Source organism: Xenopus laevis, chromosome 2L (genome assembly GCF_017654675.1).
Source record: "Xenopus laevis strain J_2021 chromosome 2L, Xenopus_laevis_v10.1, whole genome shotgun sequence".
Classification (NCBI taxonomy): domain Eukaryota; kingdom Metazoa; phylum Chordata; class Amphibia; order Anura; family Pipidae; genus Xenopus; species Xenopus laevis.
The window spans coordinates 127415840-127427222 of record NC_054373.1 but is presented as its reverse complement, the minus strand read 5'-3'; the positions used below and the strand labels follow the sequence as shown (position 1 = coordinate 127427222).

Sequence of the window (11383 nt, the reverse complement as noted above, 5' to 3'; positions counted from 1 at the left end):
TCTGTTCCAGTTGCCCACCACCTGGAAATTAGATGCGACTTTCATGCAAGGTAAATCTTTACATTGCAAAGAGGCTAATAAAATCACATGCATTTTTTGATCAGATAAATGGAATAGAAATGCAAAGTTTATACCTTCTTTTGCTGTTCTGGAAACAAACGTATTTCTAACAGGAGCAGCAGCATATCCGTTTTTTACTTTTTTAGCTAAAGGTCGACTTTTAACTGATCTTGGCACTTCAAAGCTTTCCTCATCCGTGGTGGAATTATCAAATTCATTTTCATCTATATCAGCAACCTATAGAGAGAGAGAGGGGGGTGGAGACATAAGGAATATTATGCAACAAAAAGGAAAGAAAAAACATGGCTTAAAGGGGTTGTCACTTCAAACAAGTTGTTTTCAGATAGATCACAAGAAATAACGAGTTTTTCCAATTACTTTCTATGTGTTACCGTTTTTCTCATATTGATGTGTATAGTGTCATTTTTCACCTTCTAAAGCAACTCTAGGACGGGGGGGGGTCGCTGTAAACTGTTCTAAATTGATACATTTAGTTGATACATTTCTTATGTTTGTCCTTGTTGAGCAGAATCCCTGAGTTTTATTACAGGCAGCTGTTAGAATTGATACAATAGTTCCTAATACTCCAGAGATGCTGCTGAGAAATGTATAACTAAATGTTGCAAACTTGTAACAGTTTAGAATCTGCACCTGAATTACTGAGCTGACAGACTCAAACACCAGAGACAGGGACATTAAACTTTACACGTTTGATACAATATGCATCTATGGGAAACGATAGTTAAGAAGATATTACATGCCAATTTATTTATCCTTGACTAAACTGGCAGCACGATGACCAAATAGGGTCTTTAAGGGCAGAGACACGCTCAGATTCGGGGAGATTTAGTCGCCCAGGGATAAATCGCCGACGGGATGGTAGTCCGATTGCTTTGTTTTCCAAAGTCGCCCAAAGTTTCCAGTGAGACAACTTTGGGTGACTTCGGAAAATGAAGCGCAACAATTGCCATCACTCCGGCGATTTAAATTCTAGCTGGCGGGAGGCAGTTCAGGCAGATTAGTCGCCCCGAAGAAGAGGAGACTAATCTCCCCGAATCTAAGCGTGTCTCTGCACTTAAGCTATGATGACAAAGTCCATTAGTAGTTGTCAGTTTCAAAATAGCCCCACGGTTATCAGATAGTTGGTCTGAGGGCCAAACAGTTGCATCAGTCCAGTTTGGCCCACTACACAGGGTGGTGCCAGATTTGGGTAGAAATCGGCTCGTTTGGTGACTTGGGCAAAGAAAGATCCATTCATGTATGCTAATTAGAGCTCAGAGCAACACATAGAATAATAAACTTCAAAATGCACTTCGCTCTTACATTTACGTTCTTACCTTCAATTCCATAACTTCATCCTTGCTGCTGGCAAATCCATAACCAACATTAACACCACCAACTGGTTTATTTTTTACTGAAGGCAACATAGGCTGCTTTTCTATTTGTTCACACCGTTCTTTTACCAATGTTGCTAATCAAGGGGAAAAAAGAAAAGAAAAAATATTTAAAACTGATGTCACAAACAAATGTATATTAAAGAACAAGTAAAGTCCATTGTAAATATAACCTTCTACTAAGGGGAAATATAACCCAGTTTTTGACATGAGGTTATTTTATTTGGGCTTACGTAGAAAAGGTGCATAAACACGATTGGCACATCTGCACCTCACTACTGCCCAGGTTAAATTTTACTGCACAGATGATATAATGATGTAACATAAAAACCTAATGAAAAGCTGCCAGAGATACCATTGGGTCCCTCTTAAAGGAGAAGTGAACCCCTTATTAAAAAAAAACCCTACATAGACCCCCCTCCCTCCCCCCCCAGCCTTGCTGCTACACGGGCAAATGCCCCAAACTCTTTAATTACCCCTTGGTAAAGATTCACGGCATCGGAGTTCACGGGCGCCGTATTCTTCTTCTTCAGTCTTCATCGGGTCTTCTTCTGACACTTCGGCAATTTTCGTGACTTTTGACGCATGCGCAGTTGACAAAAGCCCGAAGACTGCTCCAACTGCACCTGCGCCAATACAGAACTTACTGCCCGATGAAAGCCGAAGAGCAGAAGATGGCTGCCGAGAACTATGATGCCATGAATCAGAACCGAGGGTTAAGTAAAAAGTTAAGGGCAATTGCCCAGGGTAGCAGCTAGGCTGGGGGGAGGAGGGAGGGGAGTCTATGTAGGGTAGGGTTTTTTCTTAACAAGGGTTTTACTTCTCCTTTAATGGCAATCCTCTCTGGGGTACTACAGGAGGAAGGAGATCATTTTCTTCTATAATAAGCCAAACTGGAAGGGTAAGCATGCAACAACAACAACATGCATGCAGAGTGACCTAGAAGAGAAGACTGATGGAGCTGGGGAGCATAGTCCTTTGAAGACCGCTTAGCTCTTTCCTGTCTAGAGGGTGGGGATAGCACATTTTGGTAAATATGCAGACATATAAGGACACATGGAGACTAATACACATGGACATAAACATATGGCCACAGGCACCAATTTGCTTACAGTTGCCAACCTAAATTATAGCTGCATTAATGGTAACATTTATCCTACCTGGAGCTGTGGTTGCAGGGGTTTGTTTCTGAACATTATGTTTGCTGACCCACTGGGGCTGAAGCTCTTCAAGGAAGCTCCCTTCAGAATCACTTTCACTTTCTACAAATCCTACGTTGCCTTTTGTTTTGAGAGGGAGTCTCAGTTTTAAAGAATCGGTAGTGTTGCAGCTTGGCAAAGGACCAGCATCAGCACAGGACTCATCGTCAGAGCTAAAAGGGGGGGTCCTGAAATAAACATTTAGACAGCTATAGTAGGTATTAACAGGCCATTCAGTGAAATGATTAGTATTTAAACAAATCCTGGAGAGATATGAAACATATGCAGCTATATTATTCATCATAATTACTTACATTTAGTACATGTAAAAATGTAATTTTGCGTTAGTGCTTATATCAAGACATTTACAAGACTGTATTATCACGAAACAGCTGTGTTGTATTTTGCCCTGTTTCAATAAATGTTCATTTTGGCGGAATTGCTTTTTTCTGTAATAAAACATTTTGGGGTTATTTGACTAAGCAGATATTTCTGTTACAATCATGAACCCACAGGGTTTATAATCTATAAATGTTACTAGCAAACAGATTATTTGGTGAACATATACAGAGCTCATCCTTTATCATGGATTTATTCTACCCAAATTTATAATAAAGGGCAAGTAAAGCCCATAGTAAATTTAACCTTATATAAAAGGAAAATATACATATTTTTGTTTCTTGCTTGTAATGCATTGCTCTTAAATGAACCTTTGAATACTACTACTGTTGGGATGTGGAACGCTCTTCTAACAGAGTTTGGGTTATATACACTACAAAGGGGTATTTCCAATATATTTGATTGTGTTTGGCACCGTTGTTGGTTGCACTGCTTGAAAGAACCTATGGATATTGATGTCAGAGATCATGGTTATCATTATTGTACGGCTCAACTAGGCCATGTCCTTTAAAGGAACAGTTCAGTGTGAAAATAAAAACTGGGTAAATAGATAGGCTGTGCAAAATAAAAAATGTTTCTAATATAGTTAGTTAGACAAAAATGTAATGTATAAAGGCTGGAGTGAGCAGATGTCTAACATAACAGAACAGAACCCAAAATCCTGCTTTTCAGCTTTCTAACTCTGAGTTAGTCAGCAATTTCAAGGGGGGCCACATGATACATAACTGTTCAGTGAGTTTGCAATTGATCCTCAGCATTCAGCTCAGATTCAAGAGCAACAGATATGACCCATGTCACCCCCTTAAGGTTCGGAATGGTTACTGCTTGGTGACCAATCAGCAGAAACCAAGAGCGCTGCAAAGCAAGAAGTAGTATTCTGGCTATTATGTTACATATCCAGTCACTCCAGCCTTTATACATTACATTTTTGGCAAACTATATAAGAAATATTTTTTTTTCATTTTGCACAGCCTATTTACCTAGTTTTTATACTGAACAATTCCTTTAACACAGGAATGTACAGTATGTGCAACATGACACTCTGCTCTGTTTACCCACTTATTTCCATTTGTATTGTTTGTTTTTATATTAGTTTTGAACTAAAAGCAATAACAAATGTTATTAGTAGCCTAAGGTGTGATGCTGCATATTACAGAAAGACTCCTTATCAAGAAAACCAAAGAACCTAGGCAATCCAGCAATTGGTCTCAAACAGGTACCTCAAAATTACACACTTTCTTTATTGTACAACTGGCATGACAACGATTACCAGCATTTGCACTACACATTTGCATAATTTTCCTTTTATTCACACTTAATTCAGTAATCCAGTGTTCAAGCAAACTACAGGTACATTTCAAAATACATCACAAGAGGAATAATATACTTTGACCACAAAATGGAAACTTACTTAATACTTGGAGGTTTTTTAGCAAAAGTGTCTTTTGATAAAACAGCTTTAACTCTAAAAAAGAAGAAAAATCAAATATTATGATTTTGTATAATTAATATCATGGTAAAATAAAAGACTACATTAATATGTAGGTTTTGAGTCTCACTTTGCCTTTGTCGGTTTCATTGATGCTGAAGATCTTTGATCGGATAGGTGACTCCTCTGGGAAGATTTTAATACTGACACTTCAGACTTGGAGTGCAAAGTGGAGGATCTGCTTCCTAATTTAATTATCAAAAAGAGACACAAATTAACGTAAAGAATGCTGGTGTATTTCTTCATTAACAAGCAAGCATTTTTTAAAAGTCTTAATTATAGGCATATGACATATGAGGTGTTTTGATCACAACTGCCCTCCAGTGGAGATTGGGTATATCTGCCTGTTACTATTGCTTATGCTACTGAATAAGAAGAGCTGTGTATAAAGCACACAGAGAAGTCCCAGACAGACCTATGTTCAAAAAAAACATTAAATCAACCCAAGAGGATTGCTTTTCAAACAATATATTTATGCATCTTAGAAAAACATTACTGATCTATTACAAACAAAAATAAATACTTGTAAAAAGGTTAATATTTTGTTTAGTAGTACACCTTCAAAACTAACCTTTCTTATGGTGTAGAAATTGATATTCTGAGATTTGCAATTGGTCCTCATTTTTTATGGTTTCAGCTATCTAATTTTTTGTTCAGCAGCTATACAGTTTTGTATTTACCCTAGCAACCAGGCAATGATTTGAAGGGGAGAAGGGAATTTGAATAGGACAGGGCCTGCATAGAAAGATAATAATAAGTAATAAATACAATAGAATTATAGCCTCACAGAGCAATATTTTTTGACTACTGTGATCAATAAAAGCTGGAAAGAGGCAGTAGAGTAAGGCAAATTATTCAAAAATTCTAAAATGCAAATAATGACAACCAATTGCAAAGCTAGAAAAAAAAGTATATTAAAATGTAACGGTTTTCCTCTAATTCAGAGCTTTCTGGATATTGGGTTTCTGGACAAGAGATTCAGCACCTGGTCCAATACATAGCCCACTAGGGCAGAATGCAAAGTCTTTTTTAAAATGTTTAAAGTGTATGGGTTGTGTTAAAATCATATAAACATTATTCCAAATAGTATAAGAAAAACTGTTAGCGTGGCTTAAAATGCTGCATTTTATAAAATGTTTGTGTGTTAGAGAAAGAAAAAACAAAACTACGTTACAAGGGCGTGGAACCTGGTTTACCTGCTGCTGGAGATGTACGTTCCTCAGCCTTGCAATTCAGACTACTTGTGAGGTTTTGCCGCATTTGCCGATATAATGGCATTTGCTTATCCCGTTCCTCTCTAACATGCTTACTGGATTCCAAAATCTTTTTACAGTGGTCACTTGGGATACCACGTGCACCCTGTTCAAGAAAAAGAATATGTCAAAACTCACATTGGATTATGCTGACCGGATGACAGATAAATATTTGTACTCATACATTTCACAAAAACACAACAAAAAAAAAAAAACTTACCATTTTACACACATTTGAAATATTTGCTATAGTTAAAAAAAGGAAGTTATTTATTGGCAGAGAATCACCAAACTAAAACCAAATAAAATCATTAATCTCCCCCTGCTTAATACACCCATAACTCCAGTCCTTTTCTACTAGGGATGCACCGAATTCACTATTTTGGATACAGCCGAACCCCCGAATCCTTCACGAAAGATTCGCCCGAATACCAAACCGAATCTTTCATATGCAAATTAGGGGTGGGAAGGGGAAAACTTTTTACTTCCTTGTTTGTGACAAAAAGTCACACAATTTCCCTCTCTGCCCTCAATTTGCATATGTGGATACGGATTCAGTTTGGCCGGGCAGAAGGATTTGACCGAATCCTGCTGAAAAAGGCAGAATCCTGGGCGAATCCAGAAACAAATCCTGGATTCGGTGGATCCCTATTTTCAACAAATACAACTGCACCCTCCAAAAAACTTACATAGTTATCTTTATCCCTTTTAAGGCAGAGAAACACGCTGCAATTTGGGGAGATTAGTCGCCCGGCAAAAAAGCTCTTCTACTTTGGGGCGACTAATCTCCCCGAACTGCCTTCCCACCGGCTAGAATGAAAAAAAAGAGGAAACTTCGGGAGACTTCAGAAAACGAAGCGTTCTGAGTGCCACCCCGCCGTCAATTTTCACTCTAGCTGGCGAGAAGGCAGGGGAGGCAATTTGGGGAGATTAGTCGCCCGAAGAAGAGATTTGTCACTGGGCGACTAATCTCCCTGAATCACAGCATGTGTCTCTACCCTTGCCACAGATCATAGATTCTAAGATCTGCAGAACTTCCAGGCGGGGGAGTGTTTTTTAAAGTCCCTCCTTCATTCCCCAGCCCCTATGTAATGAGCAGCGTAGAGGAACAAGTGACCCCTGGGCCACCCAGGGTCGCTACACAGCAGGAGACACATGGAAAAACTATGTGTGTGCTGCAGCTGCCATCAGCAAAACCAATGTAGATGGTGGCATAAATACTTTTAACAGACTTACATTTACACTTTTGTGATTTTGTGGCATTTTTAGCCATTTTATTACTAAAAGCAAAAGATAATGCATTGATTTGTTTTATTTAATTTTAGTGATTTTATATTTTTCATTATTCTTTCATTACTTGCCTATGAAAATTGTGTACTATGTTTTCATTTGGTTTCATTTTCATATGTTTTTCATTTACCTGTGTGGAGCCTCTGCACTCCACACAGGTAAATCTATGTATATTGGGCATCAAACTGTTCAGAAGATCCCTGGCATTCTTATTTAGGATGATTTATGCTAGCAAATTAGAAAATGTGGGGCATATAATGGTGTAAATTGCAAGCTTTGAGCAGAAATTTTAAAAAAATGTTCTAAAAATTGCTAAGCTTAGCATAGCTTTGCAGTTTGGTAGTTTGGAATAGAAAGACATATTTACTCATTTTGTGCACTTTCCAAAAATAAATGACCTTCTGGGGTCTGCGCACTGTTATGGGGTATTATAACACATAATACACATACTGGGTACTGATATTGCAGCAGTGTGTGTTAGTCATGGAAATTCACATGCATATTTTCATTTGGGTGCCTATGTACACCACATAGTTTGGTAAATCTATGCATATTAGGCATCAAATTGCTCCATAGACCACTGGCTTTCAAATTTAGGATGTTTAATTTTGGTATGTTACAAAAGGTGGGGCATATCATGGATTAAAATGAAAGCTTCAAGATGATTTTTAGAAATGTTGTAAAACCGATACATTTAGCATAGCTTTGCAGTTTGGTAGTTTGCAATATTGGATTCATCAGGATGTGTAACATAGTTTCTAGGGTCTCCATACTTTTAAGGGGGTCTTATGGCATGTAATACACATACTGGGTGCTTATATTGCAGCAGCCATGAAATTTCATTTGCATAATTTAATTTGAGGGTCTCTACATGCTACATAGTTTGCTAAATCTATTTGGCAGCCAAATCCTGCCAAGCCCCCCATCCCCTAAAACCGAACCAAAAACCAAAACAAAGAAAAAAGAAATTACTGGTTTCACTCCTAGGGACTCTAATTTTTCGGCCAATCCTTCTTCAAAAACTGCCCGGAGCTCTTTAGCTAGTAATTGGTTCTTCTTCCAACCATGTGGTTTCTGTGAGCTTGATACATCTGCTTCTACATCTGTAATCATATATACATGATCATGTTACTAGAATTCACATATTTACAGAATCATAAAAAGTCTACAATAAACAAAGATGGTTTTGGTGCTAAACATGAAAACATCTATCCTCAAACTGATAAGAGTGACAGAAGAATACAATAGAAGACTTCTAATTATATGGGTTACATTAACAAAGTAGTCAGAGAAAAAGCCAAAAATAAAAGTGGTGTAAAATATAAGGATATTACAAGTTATCGATGATCTTCATGACCAAATAAAGACACAAGGCTGAATGCTTTTCTTGCATTACTAAGCACTCATAAACGATAATATCACTAAGCCTGGTTTATAAAGATATAATATAAAAGAGCCATGAATATCCTGTAAATATCCTTAAACAGTGCTTAGTGATGTCATCAGTTATAATTGGTGCTTAGTGATGTCATTTGTCATGTGACTCGCTTAAACTTGTGTATTATAATAATTAATGCATCCCCTGTTGAAAAATATGAGGATATAGGTTACCTCAGAGTTCCATGACCTGTAAAAAAAAAAAAGATACCCAGTATAGTGTATATGTCCCTAAATTTTAAATTGAGTTTGACATTAGAACATGCAGTTTATATAGCGAATAAAGTACCCCCTCTTGTAAAATATAAGGATATTATAAGTTACCGAGGAGTTTCATGACCATATAAAAACACGAGGCCGAAGGCCGAGTGTTTTTATACAGGTCATGGAACTCCGAGGTAACTTATAATATCCTCATATTTTACAACTGGGGGTACTTTATTAATTATAATACACAAATTTTAGTGAGTCATGTGACAGAACTGACATCAGAACTCACCGTTTATAACTGATGACATCACTACTCACCGTTTATAAGGATATAATTTACAAGATATTCATGGCTTTTGTGTATTATAAGGATATAACTTACAGTTTGGCCCATAGGGAATTCGACAATCTATAATTTATAAAGTGTTATCAGCACCAGCAAAACATCAATATATGGCACCAGATGCTATGGAAAAGATTCCAGGAGTGTGAAATAAATTTTATTTATTTCATTAATAGATGCTTTGGGACATGTGGCACCACAGAGGAGATTTTCCATTGCTTTTCCATTATGATGGCTCTCACTATGCAAAAAATAGTTTTGGTAGAGGAGAAAGTTCTATGATGTATCTACATTGCCAGTCTCTTCTTACTGCTTTTTATTTACAATATATCTGTTTTTATTATTTATACTCCGCTTGAAAACCTTTTTTTTCTCTTTTACCATAGCTTTGTTACTGGTACGAACTGAAACGCTGCTATCCGTTTTCTATCTTCTATCATGTCTGTCCATATTCTACACTAAAACAAACCCCCCCCCCATAAATCTGCAAATAAACAATGTTCTGCAGACATATAAGTTCCAATACTCTACTAGCAGACTACACAAGTGACCCTTAAAGGGGTTGTTCACCTTTAAGTTAACTGTTAGTATGATGTAGAGCGTGATAGAGACAAATTGCAATTTGTTTTAATTTTTTATTATTTGTGGTTTTTGTGTGATTTGGCTTTTTATTCAGCAGGTTTGCAATTACTGCAATCTAGTTGCTAAGGTTCAAATTACCCTAGCAACAATGCATTGATTTGAATATGAGAATGGAATATGAATAGGAGAGGCCTGAATAGAAATAGGAGTAATATATAGTAGCAATAACAATACATTTGTAGCCTTACAGAGCATTTGTTTTTTAGGTGGGGTCAGTGACCCCCAAAACTGTAAATAATCAGAATGTGAATAATTCAAAAAATATACCTAATAAAAAATGAAGCTCAATTGACAAATTGCTTAGAATAAGCCATTCTATAACATAATAAAAGTTAACCTGAAGGTGAACCACAGCTTTAGAAAAGAAAATCTTGCAATCTACATCTTACTTTTGAGTACAGAACACACAGGAGGAAAGGAAAACACGGGGGAAAATGAAAAATTGTCATCTATTAGGTATGCACCGAATCCACTTTTTTCGATTTGAACGAAACCCCGAATCCTTTGTGAAAGATTCGGCTGAATACCGAACCAAATCCTAATTTGCATATGCAAATCAGCGAGGGGGAGGGAAAAAGAGAGCCACGCGTCAAGACACATGATTTTAAGGATTCGTCCGAATCCCGCTGAAAAATGAATACCGAACCGTATCCTGGATTCGGTGCATCCCTACATATTATGAAGACAGATCGGGAAATAAAAAATCACATTGCCTACATCAATATTTACCGAAAGACAAAAAAAAACAAAAACTTCTTTTGATTAACAGTTTAAGCAGTTTAGAAAGTCGCCTATAGCTACTTGGTTTTCCTATTAGAGCAGTGGGCTGGCACTTCCTGAACACATGCTGGCTTTTCAAAGCCACTTACCAGAAGCCATTGAAATACACAATACCCTGCTGTGTCAGGGGAATGCAAAACAGCTGGCCAATGTAATTGAATGAAAAGAACTGGGACACTTGTGGGATAGAGCCGATAATTTGCATGTACACAGGAAGATATATGGCAGAGAACAACAGGGTAACTGCTCCAGGTAATCAGCTTTGAATAACAAGTCCACTCCTTGGGTAACTGTGCCCAGTTAAATTCTAACAACTGCAGTATGGCAAAATCATTTGGGTTGAACAAGGAAAGCCTCAATCAATGGGAGGGGCCAGTGTTAGTCACTGCCTAATGATTGTAATTATCAGTTGTCTGAAGTCTCGGAGTCCTCTCTCTATGGCATTGAAAATCTTGCGATACATATATCAGTGATAAACAGCATGCAAAACAATTCATATAATATGACAGCAACATAGCACTGTAAATGTGTGCAGATAATGGGAAAATTGTACAACAATGGTATTATCATTGGAATAGCTATTGTGATAATTTTTGCCACTTTGGGCTGGGGATCATAGACATGCATACAGTTGTTTGCTATTCAATCATACAGCTAACGATAACTGAAATCATGCATAATGAGATCACACCTCCCCTTTAAATGGGTTGTTGACCTTCCAACACTTTTCTCAGTTCAGTTGGTTTCAGATAGTTCACCAGAAATAAAGACTTTATCCAATTATTTTCTATGTGTGACTGCTTTTCTAATATTGAAGTGTAAACTTTAATTTTTCACCTCCTAAAGCAGCTCTAGGAGGGGGTCGTCGACCCTGTAAACTGGATACA

The 11383-nt window shown here is 37.4% G+C and overlaps 1 protein-coding gene across 11 annotated transcripts in view; it reads right to left on the bottom strand.

Annotated features, from left to right (window-relative positions):
- The window catches only part of dzip1.L (DAZ interacting zinc finger protein 1 L homeolog), a 31711-nt gene that overhangs the window by 2924 nt on the left and 17404 nt on the right, over positions 1 to 11383 (bottom strand). For 8 of the 11 annotated variants that reach the window (XM_018245147.2, XM_018245143.2, XM_018245148.2 and 5 more), the window contains 7 exons: positions 8057 to 8187; positions 5738 to 5900; positions 4612 to 4726; positions 4464 to 4517; positions 2615 to 2862; positions 1398 to 1531; positions 135 to 297 (listed from right to left, as the gene is read on the bottom strand). In XM_018245147.2, coding sequence (XP_018100636.1) covers positions 135 to 297; positions 1398 to 1531; positions 2615 to 2862; positions 4464 to 4517; positions 4612 to 4726; positions 5738 to 5900; positions 8057 to 8187 — 1008 coding nt within the window. 11 annotated transcript variants of the gene reach the window in all.